The sequence below is a fragment of the Molossus molossus genome, unplaced genomic scaffold (assembly GCF_014108415.1).
Source record: "Molossus molossus isolate mMolMol1 unplaced genomic scaffold, mMolMol1.p scaffold_m16_p_17, whole genome shotgun sequence".
Classification (NCBI taxonomy): Eukaryota; Metazoa; Chordata; class Mammalia; order Chiroptera; family Molossidae; genus Molossus; species Molossus molossus.
The window spans coordinates 4,777,985-4,799,014 of NW_023425352.1; the positions used below are offsets into that span (position 1 = coordinate 4,777,985).

At 54.9% G+C, this 21,030-nt stretch overlaps 1 protein-coding gene across 1 annotated transcript in view; it reads left to right on the forward strand.

Moving 5' to 3' along the window:
• Nucleotides 1-21,030, forward strand: part of DOCK1 (dedicator of cytokinesis 1) — a 423,011-nt gene that overhangs the window by 343,757 nt on the left and 58,224 nt on the right. The window contains exons 31-33 of the mRNA XM_036264869.1: nucleotides 3,711-3,811; nucleotides 9,156-9,214; nucleotides 16,282-16,430. Coding sequence (XP_036120762.1) covers nucleotides 3,711-3,811; nucleotides 9,156-9,214; nucleotides 16,282-16,430 — 309 coding nt within the window. The remainder of the gene's footprint in view (nucleotides 1-3,710; nucleotides 3,812-9,155; nucleotides 9,215-16,281; nucleotides 16,431-21,030) is intronic.

The window sequence follows — 21,030 nt, forward strand, 5'->3', positions numbered from 1 at the left end:
CAGCCGCCCAGATCAGGGATTTACATTGTTATCACTACCCTCTGGGCCTCAGACGCCGTTCGTGTTCAGCCGTCCCTGTCGTATTGTTCAGAAGTCAGCGTCACCTGGTGCAGTTTGCTGTCATGGTCATTGCTCACCGTTTTGTTTTCTCTTAATGCTTGTATTTTATGGGATTTTTTGTTTTTAAGACTTGATTTTCTTATACCATTTAGGGTCACAGCAAACTTGAGCAGAAGGTGCAGAGATTTCCCCCACCTGCCCTCTGTCTCACACCTGCCTTCTGTCTCACACCTGCCCTCCGTCCCACACCTGCCCTCCGTCCCCACACCTGCCCTCCGTCCCCACACCTGCCCTCCGCCCCACACCTGCCCTCTGCCCCACACCTGCCCTCCGCCCCATACCTGCCCTCCGCCCCACACCTGCCCTCCGTCCCACACCTGCCCTCCGTCCCACACCTGCCCTCCGTCCCCACACCTGCCCTCCGTCCCACACCTGCCCTCCGTCCCCACACCTGCCCTCCGCCCCACACCTGCCCTCTTTCCCACACCTGCCCTCTGTCCCACACCTGCCCTCTGTCCCACACCTGCCCTCTGTCCCACACCTGCCCAGCCCTCCCACCAACAGCATCCCGCACCGGAGCAGTCCCTTTGTTACCGTCCATGGACCTACACCGACACACCATCACTCACAATCCATAGTTGACACCAGGGTTCCCTCAGTGTTCTCTAGGCAGTGTTGGGTTTGGACAAATGTTTTCTTTTAATCTTCACCCGAGGGTATTTTTCCATTTATCTTCAGAGAGTGGGAAGGAGGGGGAGAAAGAGAGAGAGAAATATTGATGTGAGAGAGACACCTTGATTGATTGCCTCCAGCACGACCCTGAACAGGGCTGGGGACCGAACTGCAACCAAGGTACGTGCCCTTGATCAGAATCAAACCCATGACACTCTGGTCTGCGGGCCGACACTCTAACCGCTGAGCCAACGCGGCCAGGGCCGGACAGTGTGCTCTTGTGTCCACCATGATGGTATCACACAGGGTACTCACTCTGCCCTGCAAACCCTCTGCGCTCCGTGTGGTCATCCACCACCCCCGCCACGCATTCCGTCTCCTCTAGGCTAGACCAGTTCCTCACTCTTCTTGACTCTCCTGACCTCGAGACTTCTGAAGGACAGGCCGTGTGTTTGCAGAAGGCCCCCTGTGGGCTCTCATGCCCCTCGCGGTCAGCCCCGGCCACACTGCCCTTCAGCAGGACTGTCTCAGAAATGATGACCCTTGTGCCGTGTGCTCCTGGCCCCTGGGGCCCCTCACCCCACTCAGGCTCTGACAGTGCCGAGGGATTTTGGGGTGCCAGCAGCAGGCAGCCTCCCTGTGCTGAGGAAGTAAAGTTCTCCTCCTGCTCGTCCCGTCTGGCTTTACAGACAGGAGCGCCTGGTCGGCCAGTGTGCGGGGCAGCGGCCGCTGACGACACTGTTCCCAGGCACCTGGGGCGGGTGCCTGGGAGGCTTCAGACTCAGCAGAGAGGCGCTGAAGAGGGGGATGGGGGGTCAGTGACGCTGGAGACTCAGGCATCCACGTTGTTGATGTTTTCACGGGCCGCAGGTCTAAGTGAAAACCCCGCTGGGTCCGTGCACTCGCGGGTCCTGTCTGAGCTGTGTCCCGACTGTGACTCTCAGGATGCACGTGGCTGTGGCCACAGTAGGGTGTGGCCAGGAGGCGGGCAGTGGAGGTGGGAGGCACAGCAGGTGTATTGGCCCCAGCCCCCCCCCCCATCACTGTGAAAGGGGCTGATCGAGAAATCACTCTGTGGGCTGTGGGTTGGGACGCCTCACTCTACACCCTGTGGCTCTGGGGTGAGTGGAAGCCGACACAGTCTCCTCTCTTCCTGCTTTAAAATTCGCACTTAGTCCCAGGTAACAGATGGAGTGAGAAGGGTCAGCGCCCGGTTTTCGTAGGACTCTATCCAGCTATCTCACTTGGAGCAATAAACACTGTCCCTGTTTGGCATCGAGAAGCTCGACATGCACACATTTCTGCGCGGGGTGTCCGAGCTGGGACACGTCAGGGAGCCCCGCAGGCCCCGGCTCTTTCTGTTCGTGCTGGTGGAACGGTCCCTGTGTCCTCTGCTGGGAGAACGGTCCTTCCTCGGCCGAACACAGCCCTTCTCCAGGCTCAGCGGGCCCCTGGCGTCCACTCTGAGCCCTCGCTGCTGCTCTCGGGGGTGGGGCTCCCCGCTGGCCTCTCCCCGTCTCCCCACAGCTCCCAGCAGGGCGCCGCCCTCCGGGAGAGGGAGCCGTTGGAAACGGTCCGGAGGAGATGTCCATACAGTTGTCACGTTGCGTCTGGGAACTCCCGTGGGTCCCCCCGAGGTTCTCACCGTTGCTGCCGGATCGCTCCCTGAAAGCCACACTCGATCCCTCCTCCACGCCAGACACTGCGCCGTGGAGGGAGAGCCCGCGAGGCTGGACGGACGCCCGCCCCGTGAGGGAGAACTGAGTGTCACTGTAGGCACTGACCGTGTGCCCTGCGGGCCAGGAAGGGCGATCGCACCTGATCCAGGTGCGCTGAGCCACCCCGGAGAGGAGAAAAGGGTGGGCCCTTGTCTGAGGGGCCCAGGCAGAGGGCTGTCAGCCCGGGGTGTGAGGGGACAGGTTGTGAGGGGACGAGTGGGTGAGGTAGCCCTCATCCTCAGGGTCTGTTCCGACCTGGCAGGTGTGGGAAGTTCCCAAAGGGGTTCAAGCTGGACCAGGGGCCCTGGGATGAGAGTCACGTCCCTGTGGCTGCGGTGTGGCAGGGGGTGTGTGAGCAACGGGGCCAGAGACAGGAGCAGGCCGCTGCTGTCCTGGTCTGTGGGAGGGGCTGACCCCTGCCCTGCAGCCCCCGACGGGCCCCGTGGCGGGTGGGAGTATTTGTGAGGTGAAAGCTGGTGGACTTGCTGATTGATCTGAGGGTGTGGGAAGGGACAGGGCCCCGAGCGAGTCTCGGCGCGGAGGTGGATGGTGGTGCCCCTTACTGAATGCCGGGGAGCAAGCAAAACCTCCCGCTGCCAGACCCACGGACTCCTCCTCTCCATGGTGCTGCCCTGTCTTCAGCATCCACCTCAGCAGGGGTTAGTCCCGTGGCCTCAGGAAGGTGCCCGTGACGTTGTTCGCGGCAGAACACTTTCGTGACGACAGGTCTCGGTTAGCGCGTCCGGATGCACGGACCCCGCCACGCAGACCTTCGTCATTTCACAGTGCGTGGTCCCTCAGGTCACGGCCAGTCTGTGCTTCTGTTAAACGAAACGTTTGTTATTTTGCATCTGTTTTTCTTGTCTGATATTTACACATTTAGTATGAGAACAAAAAGTCATGAATGATGGGGATCGGTGTACTGTGAAGCCAGGGTCTCCGGCAGGGCGAACACGTACCCCGTTCTGAGGGCTGCCCAGCACCACAGGAAGGCTGGGTTCGCCCTTTATCCTCGGCAGCCCCACGGGGTGGGCACTGTTGCAGCCCCATCCTACCCGGGCGGATGCGAAGGCTTGAGTGGTGTTCGCCTCGGTAAGAGGCAGAGCTGGGGTGTGAGCTCACGCGGTGGACCTCAGCCCAGTGGGCCCCGAACACACCCCGGGCGGCTTTGAAACAGCCTGAAGTGTGCTGGGCCGATGAGGCCGGTCCCCGCGCGGCAGGGCCCCGGTCAACACCTCTGCGTCTCCCCTGTGTTTCCAGCTGTGGAATAACTACTTCCACCTGGCGGTCGCCTTCCTCACCCAGGAGTCCTTGCAGCTGGAGAACTTCTCGAGCGCCAAGCGAGCCAAAATCCTCAACAAGTAAGTCGCCCCCAGCCCCTCGCAGGGCAGCACCCGGAGCGCTGTGAGCGTGACTGTGCGGGAGCCTCTGAGCCGCCCCGGTTCGAGCGGAGACGCGGTCAGGGCGGAACGAGAGGGCGGGTCCCAGCCCGTGTCGGTGTTGCCTTTCCGAACCCGTGAATCGGGACGTGACCTTGCAGGATTCCTCCTGGCGGGTTCCGAGTCAGGGTGACTTGGCAGCTGAGCACCGCACGGGACGGCAGTTTGGGGAGATGATCGCTTTGGCTGTGCACTGACCAGTGTCCCGCGTGGGGTCTGTGGTGGTGCTTCTCTGACACCGCTTCAGAAATGGGGCTCCTGGCAGAGGCTTGGCACGGTGGGACTGAAGGACTCGCTGTGCAGTTGGAGCTGTCTGGGTTCCCGCCCTGCCAGATGCCCCTGGCTCCACCCCAGCGGGGGCTCTGAGGGCCTGACCTGGCACGAGGCTCATCCTAGCAAACCCCACCGAAGCCCCTGGGCGGCGGAGACCCTGCCTGGCTCCCAGGCCCCCGAATCCTTGCACGGGTTTCTCTCCACCAATACCGACCCCCGGGCGCCCTGAGGGTCCCCCCCCCCCAGTGGCACCAGGTTCACTTCTCCGAGTACCCTTTTCCTGTGTACTCCTTTGTTTTTTACTTTTCCTTCTTTATTCAGTGTTCTTGAGAAAAAGCAACAGGACGTCTGAATTTGCTTACAGATTAATTTTGCAGGAATTCTGCCCTGTTAAACCGTACGGAATGCTAGGTCGCCTTGCTCCACCTTTTCAACAGGCCACCACAAAACGTACTCAAACAGGGATTTCTCAGAAAGCAGCATATAAGAGTCATTCATTCATTCATCCATTCATCCGTTCACTTTGAGATGGGTTCTCAAATCGCCCTCCACTGCGCCATCACCGTCCCTGTTTGTCACTGTGTGAGACCTCTGCCGTAACGGGCTGTTCCCAGACTCTGCCCCCCGCCCCGGGCCGCGCGCTGAGGTCAGAGACTCCGGAGGGACGTCAGCAGGTGACAGCGGCTTAGCCTTTCTCATGTCTGTGAGTGTGTGTCTCACTTGGCTGCCGCAGGACACGGGTCTTCCCGCCAAGTCCTGGGCTTTCAGAGCCCCCCGAACCAGGGACGATGAGACCCGCCAGCCGTGTCCCCCGGTCCAGAGCAGCTGCGCTGGGGCTGGGACGTGTGGCAGGTTCACCTGTGTTGGTTGCTGCTTTTTTTTTTTTTGGAAGTATAATTGATGCACAACATTATGTTAGTTTCAGATGACATAATCGTTCCAACATAATGATTCCACATTGCAAGATGATCACCACAATGAGTCTATTTGCCATCTGTCCCCAAAGTTAGAAAAGTTGCTTTTTTTTTAATCCTCACCTGACGATATTTTTTCCTTGATTTTCAGAGAGAGTGGAAGGGAGTGGGGGCAGGGGAGAGAGAAACATCGATGTGAGAGAGAGAGAGAGACATCGATTGTTGCCTCTCTCGCGTGCAGGAGGGCCAGGGATCGAACCTGCACACACGTCTTGTGAGATTGTTTGACTGAAGTCCTTCTCCACCAGGGTCCCTCTAGCCCCTCAAGGGTGTGGGTCTTGTCTACTTTCCACACTGCAGTCATATTGCTACCCCAACAGTCATATTTTACGTTAGCTCTGTGCCTGGCTCCAGGGCAGGCTCGGGACTAGTGCATCAAGGCGTGTTGTTCACCGAATGGGTCGGAATGACCAGGGACACCCTGAGGACGATGCTGTGAGGAGCCTAGTCGGAGCCTCCAAAGGGAGGGACCCGGTCTGGTTTGAGGGCTGGGACACAGGGGCCTCATCTCTCGTTCTCACAAAAGCCTAGGAGGTGAGCATCACACATTTTTATCCCAGCGCTACAGACGAGGAGACTGAGGGTCAGAGTGGTCAGGTAACTTGCCCGATGTGCTGAGATTTGGGCCACAGTCGGCCTTACTCCATGACGGCGCTGTCTCTGGTGGACTTGGATTTTCTGCTTCTTGGGGTGAAAATTCAGGGAACCAGGTGCTGAGGTGAGGCCACAGGCGGAATGCGGGATCCTCCCTCTGTCTGTGGGAAGGTTGCCTCCTGGGGGCCCGCTGGCGGCGTGAAGGTGCTCACTCACCTTGGTGGGCACGGGGCAGTCGGGTGGGTGGCGGCGCCAGGTGACTCCAGCCCCACGTTGCTCCAGCTTCTCGGAACCAGGCACGTCTGTCTCCGGGCACCTCGGCTTCCTCGGGAGAAAATGGCCACGGCCCTGTCTTCTCGCTCATCCATCACCTCCCGTGAGGATCAAGTGACATGAACGCACGTGGACCGTGCAGCCCTGCGTGGTGCTGGGACGTCACTCCGGCCCGGGCAGCCCCGGTGCACCTGCTGTGGGCCAAGATCCTGGGTTTCGGAGTCTGAAGCCTGGGCATCTCTTCCCCCTGGCCCGTGAGCTCTGCTCCCCCACTAGGACCAGTCCAGTCCCCTCCGCTGGGCAGTGTTAGAGGGGACATCGCCGCGGTCAAAGGTCCGCACCCGCTCTGGAAGGTCCTCGGCGGTTCTGCACGTCAGCCCGGAACCTCAGCTGTCGCCTCCTCCTCCTCGGGGCGAAGGGACACGGGGTTCCGGGTCCCTCTCGGGTTCTGGTGGCAGCTGGAACCTGCTGGGGATGACGCCGAGACGTGTATGGATCCATCCATGCTGCCTCCTTATTAAAGCTGAACGAAGCCGGATCTCCCTGCCAGGGGGGCTCAGCCTCGCCCTCCCCTCCAGCTCCTTCCCCACTCATGTCCTTCCTCCCGGCCGGGAGCGCCTCTGTCTCGCTGGACGCGGGAGGCGGCATCGTTAGCACCTGTGCAGGAGGCCAGACCCTCGGGACCCTCAGGAGGGACGTGCTCTCCCCTTCACATACCCCCGGTTCCCAGACGCCGCGAAGGCTCGTCGTTTTCCATGTACAAGGCAGTGAGGCATCGCTGGAAAGTGTGAGCCCCCAGCCCGTCAGCCCCTGGAGGGGAGCACCGTGCCGAGAGGCAGACCCCTCCTTGGGGCCCGTGGCCAGGTGTCGACTCCAACTGCGGAGGAGGGCGGGCCTGACGCCCTGAGCCATCGGATCGCTCCTGAACGACCCAGACCGCATCCCTGAACCCACCGCTGCCGAGGGGCCCCTGTGCCTCATCTTCCTGAATCTGGGGCGTCCCTCCGGATGGAGAATCCACAAGACCTGACAGAGGAGTGGAGTCGGGGCCGGAATGGCACAGACACAGACGAGGACCTGGCGTCAGCTGCTCTTCTTTCTTGAGATATTTTCCCAGGACGAGAAGGAATTGTGAGGCTGGGAGAAGAGTGTTTATTTTTATTTTTATTTTATTTTATCCTCATCCGAGGACACTTTTGCATTTATCTTCAGATAGAGTGGGAGGGAGAGAGGGTGGAAGAGAGACAGAGAAACATCAGTGTGAGAGAGGACACAACAAGTGGTCACCACCCACACAACCCCAGCTCGGGCCGGGGACAAACTGGAACCGAGGTACGTGCCCTTAGCGAGAACCGAACCCAGGTCTCTCTGGACCGCGGGCCGACGCTCTAACCGCTGAGCCAAACCAGCCAGGGCAAGAAGAGTATTTAAGCTCGTGTTAGTCAGTCAGTGGCAGGTGGGCCCTGTGACGGGATCACACCTCCTCGGGACCCTTGGCCTCCTTGGCGCACTGAGGTCTGAACCCGTGGTGGCAGGGGCGGGGGGGGGGTGTCCTTGGCTCTCTGCTGTGATGCCACCATCCCTGCCTCGCCAGATGTCCGCTCCTCTGCAAAGTGGCTCGTCTGCTCGGACGGCGAGACCCTCAGCAGCCTCGGGAGGAGAGCTCGGCACCGGCCGTGAGTGCGGTTTCACTTTCCATGTTCCTCCTGCCCTGCAGAGCCCAGCAGGACGCCCGTCTCCCAGGTCACAGGCAGCCACTGTGTCCCTTCCCGTCCTGGGCGGCAGCTGCCCGGCCCCTCTGTCGTGTGCATGGGAGCCACACGGGAATCAGAGAAACGGCCCTGTGAGCCTCAAACTCGCGCCACTCAGATCATACACACGTGGGTGATTTGGAGTGTCGTTTAGGCATTGAAGGGTGCTCTCCTGTCACCCACAAACTTGGATTCAGCCACTTTCTGCGGGGAACTTTCCACCAGCAGTGGACAGGCCTGTCCTCACCCTGCCGTTGGTGGTGCGTGCGTTCCCGGCCGAGATCCTGTCTTGCTCACGGGGTCCGGCAGCATCAGCGCCCCCCCTCTCCCCCGGTTGTTGGGCTGGGCTGGGGGGTCATGTCTTCTCAGAGGACCAGCTGGTCCCTCTAGGGAGGGGTTAGGTTCTCAGTTCAGTGTCTCGTCTGTGAGGGAGCTGCCAGGCAGGTGGGCTCATGTCCCTGGTTGCTGTGGTCCCCAGTCAGTAACCCTCCTGCCGTCACTGATGGGCAGGTGTCCAGGGCACAGAGGCTGTGGCCAGAATCTTTGCCTCCAGAGCCACGGCTCGGTGGCCTGGACTCGGACGACCTTGTCACGTCAGCTGACGAGAGGGGAACAGAGCAAACCCACAACGCAGCTGAGAAACTGTAACTCTGTACGATAATTTCACAAGTTATTATGTTTAATATAATCAGCCTTTTCCTTAGGCAATAAAGGGAAAAGTTAAATTGCTCACAAACTAATAAAGGTTTATCTTCTGAAGCATCAAATTCTGTTTACTCTGGAAACACACACCCCCTCTGCCGACCCACTGGGAGGAAAATTAGCATCTGTTTTTCCCTGATAAACACAAAACAGGGTGGGGGGTGATTGCTGACAATGCCAGGTGCTGAGCCCTTCCTTACCCTGGACATGGCAGAGGAGAGAGGGAGATACTTGGAGGAGGCCTCCCTGCTCCGACGCCGTACACCAGGCTCCAGGGCTTAATGGCCAGTCGGGGACATTGCTTGTTGTGGCAGGTTGTGGGGTGTCGCTGGTGTCCACAGTGTCTGATGCTAACAACAGACACAGGAAACAAGCCCCCCACCCCTTAGGCCAAGGAGCCAGGCTCTCTCCCACTGGCCCTTGGATACCGAAGAAAGGAGCGTTCATCACTACCTTCCCCCCTCCCCCGTGAGCCCACAGGGGGAGGGTGTTATGTAACGCGTGGTGCTGGGTAGGTGCGATTCCCCTACTGGGCCCCTCCTCCTTCCGTTCCCTTTGGTGGCAAAGGAGGATGAAGCCTAGACACTGTCTTTATTTGTCTCTGTGACAGTGGCCGGAACTGCACAGAACAGTAATCCAAGTTTGGTTTTCAAATGCTCTGTCGAGTGACCCGGCACCTTTCCTGTTCCTGGTTTTCAGGTATGGAGACATGAGGAGACAGATTGGCTTCGAAATCAGAGACATGTGGTACAACCTCGGTGAGTAACCGTGACCGCAGGCCAGCGTGGAGTGTCTTGAATCCGTGATGGGTGATGGCATCGGCCCTGTTTGTCATTGTCAGGGTGTCTACAAATTTTAACTGCTTTTGTTCCTTGGAGAAAAATTGCTATTCTTTGCAATAATGGTTTTCAGTAAGTAAGAAATAGGAGACTGAGTGAAAGGAGGAAAGTCTGCCCCCTCACCCCCTTTTAGTCTGCTAAAAGGGGGTGGGGGGCAAATAGAAGAGTCAGGAGAACACTGTTGTGTGCCAGGGGAACAGCTCAGCCTTGGAATGCCTTGACTTCTGGGCATTGCTAACATTCCCTCAGTTTCTCATGCATCAAACCTTGTAGCTCATCCTACTGTTACGTATGCCGTCACTTATTGGATTCAGTTTCATATACTCTGCTTTCAAAAGAGTCTATTCACCGACACAAAACTGGATCCTGTTTTTAGGTACACTGCCACCAGGTAGTGGTAGCTTGCTTGTGCATTTAAAGCAATAAAAATATGTGTGTTTAAGATAAGAAATTAATGTAGGCATGTATCACTATATACTTCCCTCTAAGTACTGCTTTGGCTGCATCACATAACTTGGAGTATATTGTGTTTTCATTGTCGTTTGTCTCATGACATTTTGTAATTTCCCTTCTGATTTCTTCTTTGACCCATGGGTTGTTCAAGAGTATGTTTTATAGTTTTCATTATTTCTGAATTTTTAAAGTTTTTATCTGTTACTGATTTCTAGTTTTATTTCATTATAATCAGAAAAGATAGTTGGTATGATTTTAATCTCCTTAAATTTGTGAGTGATTATTTTATGACTTAATATTTTATCTATCCTGAAGAATGTTCCATGTGTACTTGAAAAAGAGAGAATGTGTATTCTGATGCTATTAGGTGGAATGCTTTATTTTATGTCTGTTAGACCCTTTCAGTCTACAGTGTTGGCTTTACTAGTGAAGAAAGATCTCAAAAACAATCTAACTTTATACCCCAAGGAACTAGAAAAATAACAAACTAAGTCTAAAGTTAGCAAGGAAGGAAATAATAAAGATTAGAGCAGAAACCAATGAAATAGGAAAATTCAACAAAACTAAGAGTTGTTTTTTAAAAAAAGATAAATAAAATCAACAAACCTTTAGCTAATTTATTAAGGAAAAAAGGAGAAAAGACTTAAGTAAATAAAATCAAAAATGAAAGAAGAGACATCACAGCTAATACCACAAAAATAATCAAGTCTCTTCTAAGAGATGACTGAACAATTACCTGTCAACAAATTTGATAACCTAGAAGAAATGGGTAAGTTCCTAGAAACAACCAACCTACCATGACCGGATCACGCAGAGTTAGAAAAGCTGAGCAGACCAATAACAAGTAATGGATTGGATCAGCATTCCGAAACTTCCCAACAAAACCCCAAGACCAGATGGCTTCACTGTTGAATTCTACCCAACATTTAAAGAAGAATTAACTAATGCCAGTCCTTCTCAAACTTTCCAAAAACTTGAAGAGGTGAGGACACTCCCAAACTCATTTTACGAGGCCAGCATTACCTTGACACCAAAGCCAGACAAAGACACTACAAGAAAAGAAGGAAAATTACAGGCCACTTATCTCTGATGATTATAGATGCAGAGTCGTCCTCAACCAAATACTAGCAAACCGAATCCAACAGCACATGAAAAGGATCATACACACTGGGATACAAGGGTGGCTTATTAACACAGTCAGGTTAGTAAAAATAATACCCTATATCAATAGAATGAAGGATCAATATCATGAATATTTCAGTAGATACGAAAAAAGCATTTGACAACATTCAACACCCTTTCATGATAAAAAATAAAAAAATAAAAAATAAATCTCTCAACAAACTGGGTATAGAAGGATTTTTGCCTTAACATAATAAGGCCATATGATAAGTTCACAGGAATATACTCAGTGGTGAAAAACTAAAAGGTTTTCCGTTAAGATCGGGAACAAGACAAGGATGCCCACTTTCGCCATTCCTATTCAACATAATGCTAGAAGTTCTAGAAGTTTGAGCCAGAGAAATAAGGCAAGAAAACGAAATGCAAACATTCAGATTGGAAAGGAAGAAATAAAAATATCTCTATCTGCAGATGGCATGATCTTATATATTCAGAACAAGCATTAACATATTAAAAGGTGCCCTTGTGTCTTGACTAATAGCTGCCACCCCAACTCAGCCCATCCTGGCCCCTTCCACTGCCCAGGCCCGTCCCCCCCTCCGCTCTCTGGCCCCTCCACTACAGGGCCACTCCCTAGCGTGAAGCAAACCTCCAAAACTCCACTGGACGCACAGCCGGCCTCATTGAGGGGAGGTCCTGTCTTTTCAGTTTTCATGTTTTAAGTATTTTCAAAGTCCTCTCTGGAGTCCCTGAGACTGGCCATTTGACATTGGTTCCGTTTTGCTCTGTCCATTTCCACGATTGCAATGAAGGACGGTGAGGAGCCCAGGAAGGCATGAGCCCTGATGCCTCTGCGGCCCTCGGGAAGGCCGGACCTTCTGACGCACCCTCGGGTGTAAACCAGGACTTGAGAGCCCTTTCGGGGTGGGTGGTTCTCCTGACGCCCTCTGTCGTTATCCTTCAAGTAGGCTGGGTTAAGTGACGGGAGACTTGAGTTGCTCCGTCGCGGGCGTGGAGGAGAGAGCACGTGCCCGTGTCAGCCCGTCCGTGGCTGGTTTGAACGCTGTGGTTCACGCGAGAGGTCTCTGTTTTGCTGCTTTTCATCTGAGAAGCGGCCACGAGGTCAGCTGTGAATCACGACCGAGGTCAGCCAGCCAGGGCCGGGTGGCGAACAGCAGGTGCTAACCGCCGACCAACAGGACTGAGTTCCTTGCTCGCAGAAGAATTAACTTATTTTTGAAAGTTTAAAAAGAGTGAAACTTCTGGCTACCCGCAGGGTTTGCCCGAAGCAGCCCCCAAAATGGCCAGGCGTAGCCCCTTGGGGCCAGCTCGGGCGGCCCGGCCCCTTGCTGCCCTGAATCTCAGGTGTGGGGTGTCACTGCTGAGGCCACCGCGCCAGAAATTGATGACACCTCGTCAGTTCCCCCAGGTGTACACAACCTGTTTCTACACAGCTTCTTTTTTTTCCTGTGTCTTCCTTTGCATGGGCTTATTGGTCTGGGGAAGGTGTTGGCGAGGTGACCTAACCAGCCCTGCCAGGAAAATAAAAATAGAATCAGATATATTTATCATCTTACCATTCGTCACCTATCAAGCAACCGGGCCTTGAGCCGAATGCTCCGCGCACCCCCGGCTCCCTGAGCCCGTCCAGTGATATGTGGGGTCGTTGAGGTGACTGTCTCAGGTCGAGCCTCACGGCACCGGCCGGGTCTGTTCTGCTCGACTGAGTGCAGGCGTCCCACTGGACGGACCGCACGGGTCTCTGTCCTCTCAACCTGTCAGATTCGGAGTCAGAGAGGGCAGATCAAAAGCAGCCTCTCTCCAAAAAAAGGGGGGGTGGGGATAAGTGTGCTTCTGCACCCGGCTCTTCGGTTCTGTCAGCGCATGCTCTGCCGGGCAGCCTGGGGGCGCCGCTCCCCCTTGGGCCTTGGCCGCCTGGGTTTGGTTTCATTAATTACGTGCAGCACCGGGGACCCAGTCCAGCCAGAACAAACGTGCTGCCGGCGCGACCCTCGTCGCTGGTCCCGTCAGAGATGTTTTCCAGGCAGGGGTCTCTCCAGGGGTATTTCTGGGGACTGGACCAAATGTGTGCTTTTCAAGAAACCCATATACGGCGAGGCCTCATCATCTCATTACGCGGTGGGGTTATTTGCTTGTCTGCCCTGCGTAGACAGAGATTTCCTGGGATAAGACGGGGTTTAAAGCCTGGGTTTCTGAGCATCCATGATTGTAAGGAGATCACCCAACCCCCACCCGGAGCCGGGCTTCCCTGAGAGGGAGCTGTCCGTCCCCGTGGGAGACCACAGGTCCACGTCCTGTAACTGGAGGAAAGGCTCCAGGTGGGGGTCGGATTTGGGGGCTAGGAGGTCGGACGGTGACGAGAGGTGAAACACTCTCATTGTGATCCGATGATCAGCTTGTTCTTTGGCCTCGAAAGGAAAAGCAAACGTGTCCTTTTTCTTGACGTCTACACTGCACGAGTCACCTTGATCCCTGTTGAGTTCACATGCGTGTGTCACCCAAGTGTAGCAAGACGTGCTCCAGGGGAAATCCATATTGCACATGTCCAAAGCAACAAGGAAAAGATGGATACGGGACATCACCCACCTCGCTCCCCAAGACCCTCCCTCTGGAAGAACGGAGCATCGCGCTGGCCCCAAGCCAGTGTTCCCCGTGTTCGCGGGAAGGGGGTCAGGGAAGGGCCGCCCCCCGGCTCTGTAACTCATGCTTCCATCTCTGAGCCACCACCACCTGTTACTGCCGCTGGGTCCCTCCCGCTGGGGGCGGGCGGAGCTGCCCTGACACACGGATCTGTCTGTGACGCTCAGGCTGTGGTCATGAACAACTCGCTGTCGCTGTCGCTGTTCCCTAGACACTGGCTCTGACATGTTCCCGCATCGTCCAGGAAGCCTGTCACCGGAGAGACGGAATAGAGTAGCGTTTGTAAGAGCGATTTGCAGCTACTGCGGGCCTTTCAGAAACGGAGCGTCCGGGGAAGTGTGGCCTCGTCCGGTAGCATCTATTCGGTGAACGTGAACATGGCTTCTCACTGCGTTCAGATCCCTCGGCGAGGGTTACATTTCGTGGCTGCGCCCACCCAGTCCGCACGGTAGGAGTAGACTAGTTTAGACTAACACGAGGGTGATGTAGTTCGTTAAGTGCAGTCATTTTTAAAAGCCAAATTTGTTTAATGGGTCTCCACAGAAATCTGTATTAGCTGACTTATAAAGCAAACTAAATTCTTTAGGCTATCCATTCTGTGTCCTGATTGTGTAAAAATATTATTATGGTTGATTAAGTCTGGATTAATTGCTGGTATGACTAGAACAAAATGTCACAAGTAATTCATTCAAGCATTTAGTTCTTGTGCATTTTTCTAGCATATGTTCGAAATGATCTGATATAAATTGTAACGGGGTAAAATGAAAGTAACTCAAGACTTTTGACACTAAAGACAAGAGGGCAGGACTTTTAGTTTGTTCTTATTTTGTTGTTGATCTTCGCTCGAGGCTATTTTTCCATTGATATTTAGATAGAGTGGAAAAGAGGGAGGGTCTGAGAAACACTGATGTGAGAGAGACACATCGATTGGTTGCCTCCTGCACAACCCCTACCGGGGCCAGGGATCAAACCTGCAACCCAGGTGTGTGCCCTTGACGGGGAATCGAACCTGAGACCATTTGGTCTGAGGGCCGACGCTCTAACCGCTGAGCCAAGCCGGCCAGGGGGAGGGTAGGACTTTGAGAAGACCACTTTCTTGGTAAGACCAGCCTCTAACTGTAATAATGTCACCCTACAGCACCCTAAATTAAGTCAGCCCCCCCTTGTTTCAGAAGTGAGTTTTCCAGAAGCTTCTTTTCAGGAAGTGAACTAGGGCGGTGGTGGCCTCCCCCTCTGCCTTTCCTCAGACACTCCTTGGTTTGCTTCAGGTTCTCTCTGAGCTCACCCCTGTCACTCCCAGCTCTCAGAAATTTAGAAGCATCTCGCCCAAAGGGTACCCTTGCGGGGGTGGGCCCACAGCTCCCAGGAGGCGGTGCAGAGCCCGCGGAACGCCCCGCCCCCTTCTCCATCTCTGCAGCTGAGTGCAGGGCGCAGAGCAGCTTGGGGAGACCGGACACCAGGACTTGCAACAAAAGTAACTAAATAGGAAACGAAAGGTTTGGTGCCTCCGAGAAGGCAGTCCCCGATTTCTGGGAGACTCAGTTTGCGATTGTGAGACCCCAGCAACACGCAGTGAAAAGACAGGTCTGTGCCGCGCGTCTGGCTGAGTCTGCAGCAGACAGTGAGGAGCTGTGTGGACCGTCTCACTGCGGTGCAGAGGCCGTGCCCTGGGAGAGCCCCGGCGGGCAGGCCAGGGAGCAGGGGCAGGGCTGGCGCGTCAGGATCGCCCATCACAGAGCCCTCCAGTCCTGCTCCTCTGCCGGGAACGGCGCGTGGCCTGGGAAACGGCCACTGCCCGGAGCTGGCGCCCGCTCCGCTGGGGGCTCTGGACACACGGAGGCTCTGCGCTGGGGACAGGGCTCCAGGCGAAATCGCTGCACCTGCTGCTCACTTTTGCTGCAAAGGATGAAGTTGATTGACTGGCAGTCCGTTAAGAAAGAGGGGTGGTGGCCATCGCGGAAGGCTGTCGTGAGAATCCGCGCAGCATCCTCTGCTGGGCTCGTCGGAAGTCGTCCTGTGAGCTACCGTTACAATCGTTACTCTCCATCAAGGCTGTCGTGTTTGTTCGAAAACAACTCCTGAGAAACCTTTTCCTGAATTCCTTACACATCCTCTCTGGATAAGACAGGGGAGTTAAGATGAATAAAGCAGTTATTTCAATAAGCGTCTTCCTATCACACAGCAACGGCTGACGGAGGCAGAATCAGTTCTGCTTCTCAGCCTCGTGTCTGAGGCCTGTGTCTGTCTTCCGTGGGGGTCGTTCAGAAAGTTAGAGCTCACTCTGCACTTTGAGGGTCGCCCCAGGGAAAGCTCTCCTCTAGGACAGGATGGAGCTAGAGGGACCCAACAGACCATCTGCTCTGACGCCCTCACTTTGTCGGCTCCTTCTCATCATCCAAAGAATGAGGTCCTGTGTGTTCTTCTCCCAGCCCACTCTGTCCGAGGCTGGGTACCCATGAGCTGCTCACGACCTCTCTCTGTGTCATCAAATCGTCTACTTGTCAATGGCGTTTATCTTCTATAACATCGGTCATGACTGCGGATGTGACATTGCAGGGCGGTGTCCATAGGTTCCTTTACAACAGGTACAGCATCCACTCCTTGGGCTAAAGACCCGAGATGCCCGCAGATGAGAGGTGGACGCGACATCATCCCCACGACATCCATGACCTATATCATTTCGTGCCTTGAAGCCCATTCTAGAACCCTTTAAATACAAAGGTTCTGAACAGTGTCTTTCTTTACTCAAGGTCAGCACAAGATCAAGTTTATTCCAGAAATGGTCGGCCCTATGTTGGAAATGACGCTCATTCCCGAGACAGAACTCCGCAAAGCCACGATCCCCATCTTCTTCGACATGATGCAGTGCGAGTTCCACTCCACCCGAAGCTTCCAGATGGTAAGGAGGGGTGTGTGTGTGTGTGTTTGGGGAAGGGGGGGACAAGCCTGAAAACCTCGAAAAAGACTGATAGGTGGTTCTGGAGTTAAGGGTGTTCGCCGTGGAAAATGTCTTTCCCTACATCTTAGGAGAGAAAGACCCTAGGACTTTCCCCGCGGAAGACGTTTACTTTCCTTTGCTCTCATCTGGAGGGACAACCAGTCTCTGCCTTTAGCTTTAACGTATGCGCGTCTGTCTGGATTTACGGGCACGGGAAACCCGATTAAGTCTCCTCCTCGCCCTCCTTGGCAGACGCACCCCCTAGAGCAGTGGTTCAACCTTCCTGATGTCTGATGTCGCGACCCTTTAATCCAGTTCCTCGTGTTGTGGTGACCCCCAGCCATAAAATTATTCTCGTTGCTACTTCATCACTGTAACTTTGCTACTGTGATGTCTTAGGCGACCCCTGTGAAAGGGTCATTTGACCTCCAAGGGGGCCACGACCCCCAGGTGGAGAACCGCTGCCCTGGGCGTTGACTCAGATGCGCGGTGCCCTCTCCGACCGCCGATGGCCAGCGCGTGTTGAGTCTGAGGCTTGGCGTTTGTTCTCCGAAGTGCACGGCTCAGTCCTTGACCCGTGCAGTGGGGCCGGAGAAGTCCTCGAAGTGCTCTCAACGTGCGGCATCGACAGGGACGACACACCGGAGGAGTCCGTGCCTGGGAAGTAGCAACACCTCCTTCCCTGGGTCCCACGGAAGTCAGTCCGTGTTCACATGTTCACGGGCGGACACACTCAGAGTGCACAATGGCATTCCCTCGTGTGGACGGACGGTTGGACCGTGATGCTTTGCAGAAACCAAGACGAATCCCAACGATAGGGCGCCCTCTGCGTTGAAAGCAACCTTTGTTTAAACGTTACGGGACTTCAGCTACGTGGGTGTTTATCTTGCATAGATTTTTTGAGGAATTTTGAGAGAGAAAAAAAAATCCTATATTGAAAGGAAAATACAACTATCAATTAAGGTACATGACTTTCGTGGGAGCTAATATTGACAGAAGGGCGTCCTTCCCCACGTGTGCTTTCTAGTTGACGGGAGCTCTGTGTAGTTCTGGGCGCTCACTGGCCGTGCTTCTTCCTGATGGCCCGAGGTAGTGAGCAGCCGTGACACACACGCTTGCCATTTCCTGGGACGAGAAACAGGTGCAACAGTAGAAGAGCCTCCGCTCTGTGAGCTGGGGTTGAGTTAGACACAGATGTCAGGTGGACCGTGATTCCTAGCCCAGCCTGGTGCTGCCTGGGTCTTGAGCAAGTCACTGGACCTCTTTAAGTCTCCAGTTCAGAGCTGTATTGTGGGTATAAAGATAGAGGGTACTCGGAAGGGATGTGGTGAGAAGCAAATAGAATCAAACCCATTAAGTGCACCTTCCCCCTCTTTTTCCATCCACCCTTTTTCCTTCCTGTTTCCATTTTTTTCTTCCCGTGGCTGAGGAAGGTTTCCTGACATTTGTTTATTTGTCAGAATAAGAGTCTGTTGTAAAAGGACAGCTGTGTGTGTCCTCCTGATCCACTGCCTGTCTTTGTACGTGTGTAATTGTCACGTTGTAAACATTGTCCCCATTTTCTTGTGCTTTGTGTTTGACGATATATCAAAGGTAGTTTCCTTGATTATGATGCAGTAACGAACAATGATTTTCATGCTGGCATAACGTTCCGTAAAATGCCCGGGCTCCTCTTCTCTTGTTCATCCCCTGGAGTGGGCACGTGGGTGGTGTGCGGGTTTTCACTGCCCCGAATAGATGTGCCGTTAACACACGCGTGCATTCAGCGTGGCTTTTTTAAAGTTTTTCCAGAATGCGTTCTCAAAAACGGGGTTGCTAATTCACAGTGTATTTGTGACCTTTGACACGATAGCCCGCTTTTTTATATCACTGCCGTAGGATGGGACCCATCTCCACGGCCGCTGGCACTGAACCGGGTCCAGACCCCCTGCTGGCTCAGCAGAGCTGGGACCTGCCGTGTAAAATGCTTTGTTTGCAGCTGAACGTGCACCTGACCTTTTGAATGTTACAGGAACCGAGCTCCAGGGAACGACCTTATGAAAACGGGCTATGACATTGAAGCATGTTTCCCTAAGGTCGTCTCCAGCCTGCACCTGCTTCTCCCTGTGCCCAGGTCAGGCCTCTCCTGGACCACGGCCTTGCCTCTGGACTTGCTAATACTTTCCTAGCTGCTTTGTCTTCAGCGTAACTGTCTTTGTTGGCTGCTCGTCCGGAAGTACGAGGCCTGCCCTCTGTTCCTTTAGTGGGTGTCGGTGAACATGCAGTGAGGGGGCACGTCCCTGCCTCCGTCCAGGGAGCCTCGGGGGGCTGGCTGGCTGGTGTTTAACTCATCCACCACCAGTCCAACCATCTAACCTTTCTAGTCACACCAACAGGGGCTTAAACTGGCCCCTCATATAGAGAGGCGCAAACCCAATGGCATGAGGGGCGACATTCAAGATTTTCGTTTTTACAGAACGTTAGTGCTTTGCGCATAGGATGCAGTGTATGTGTTAAAAGGTTGCTGTGTCTTTTGGAGACGGGCTGTTCACATGCTCCGTTGGGGAAACACGTCTTCTCTCTTCCAGCTGGAGAAGGGAGGGGCCTGTAGATTCAGGCGGAAACCCTGCCATTTCGCTCAAGATTAAACTGCGTCAAACCATTATTGGAATTTCAAAAGCCTGGATCTCAGGACGGCTCGTCTGGAGCTCCCCAGAGGTGCTGCTGCTGCTTTCTCGGCCGCGTGGAGGCCTCTCCGTAGGATGCTCTCCCGCTGCCTTCCCCGAGCGTGCCTCTGGGCGCCCCTGGAGAAAGAGCATGAATCTTCTTTCAGAACTGATGTCCTCGTCCCCGCCTGGCCCTGCCTCTGCAGTCTCTGGGCACTGAGTGGACTTCCCGGTGGGGGCATGGAGTCATCCACGCACGTGTCTGTCCTGGTGGCCTGGGACACTTCCGGGCTGCAGGCGGTGCCCTGGGTCGGCTTAATGCCATTTGTTCTGGGCAGGGCCTCCCAGGTGGCGAGTGAGCTCTGCAGAGACCAGCTGACTAAGAGTCTCAGGGGCTAACAGAGCCACCTGCAAGAGGACATGTGGTACCGGAACCTGAGGCTGAGAGGCAGAGTTGATGTGATCCAACGTGCCGGAGCTCGGGCCGGACGGAAGCACATGGACCAGAAGGCTCACGTGTGCACAAAGTGTCCTCGAGTCCTTTGCAGCTACAAAATGCCATGCTCCACTTTGGCTGGTTTCATGGCTGGAGCCCATCTGTGGTCCAGAAGGGACACTTGACAAGAAAAGTGGATGTTGCTTGATTTCTTTGTGATCTGAACAGCTCTCTCCCGTGCCCAGATCCTCACTGGACCAATTCACCCTGTGTCCCTGTCGGTGTCGTGCCGTAGCGCTCACATTGTGGGTACCCAGTGGGCAGGGAGGCAAGAGTGCATCCGAGAACCTCAGCTTGATGTCCACTCTGACTGTGCCCCCCATGGCTGACCCCTCCCTGCCCTCACTGACCACGGTCCTGTTCTTGTGGCCACTGTGATTTCTCTGTCCTGTCCACGTGGCCGCTCTGTTCTGTGTCTCCACACAACAAAAGCCTCATCTCGTCTTCTCTGCCTCTTCCATTTTCCTTGAGAGCCTCCAACACTCCAGCTGCCCTTCGCCATCCTGGTTCTTTCTGCCCTACGGCGTGGCCCTGATCTGGGTGCCTGCCTGTTCTAGGTCGGGCTGGGGAGTCTTTTCTCTGCCAAGGGCCTTCTGGATCTTTATAGCATCACTCGTGGGCCATACAGAATGGTCAGCTTCAACATCAGCCCGCTGTATTGGTGAGGCGTGGGATGTCCGCTGGTGTGGAGCTCGCGGACCTTACAAGGTCCCCGGGCCGGATGTCCCCCGGCCCCCGATCTAGATGGTCCTCCTCTGCTCCTGCTTCTCCCTTTCTTTCTTTGCAACTGGCCCACTCCTCAACTCACCTCAGAAGTTGTGTTCACTGTCCCCTGGGCCCACACCAGAGTAGCTCATGGGTGTAGACCTGCTGAGCCCTGTCCGTGGGCCCTCTCCCCCACCCCACTGGGCCCCCTGCCCCCCGTGAGTAACACCTTCCAGTCTCAGCCTCCTTGGGTTCTGACCCTAAAGAATCCCATTTGTTATGTCTTTGGAAAACAGAGAACTCACCGCGGAGACTTGCAGGACATGACCGTGGGGTCTCTAGACCATTAATACAAAGGGGATGGAAGAGTCCCCATAGCAAAACAGGATTTTCAGTCACGGAGCTGTTTCCCGCCTTCTTCGCGAGGGTTGGTAAGGGCCCCCAGCCTCCGGAAATGCCCGGTGAGCTGCACGAGGCTTGGAGCAGGAATGACCTTGGTGCCTGGGCATCTCCGCCTCCCGTGCCCTGACCTCTGCCGCCTCCTGAGCCAGTGGCCTCAAGCACAGAACTGAGTGCCCCAGCGGAGGTTGGCAGCTTTTGCTACTTGTGGGAAAGCAGTGTGCTTTGCTCTGCACTGTGGATGTGAGCACGTCTGGTGGCAATTTCATCTTGTTTATTCTTCAGCTCATTTGGGATTTTGTTGGTTGGTTTATTT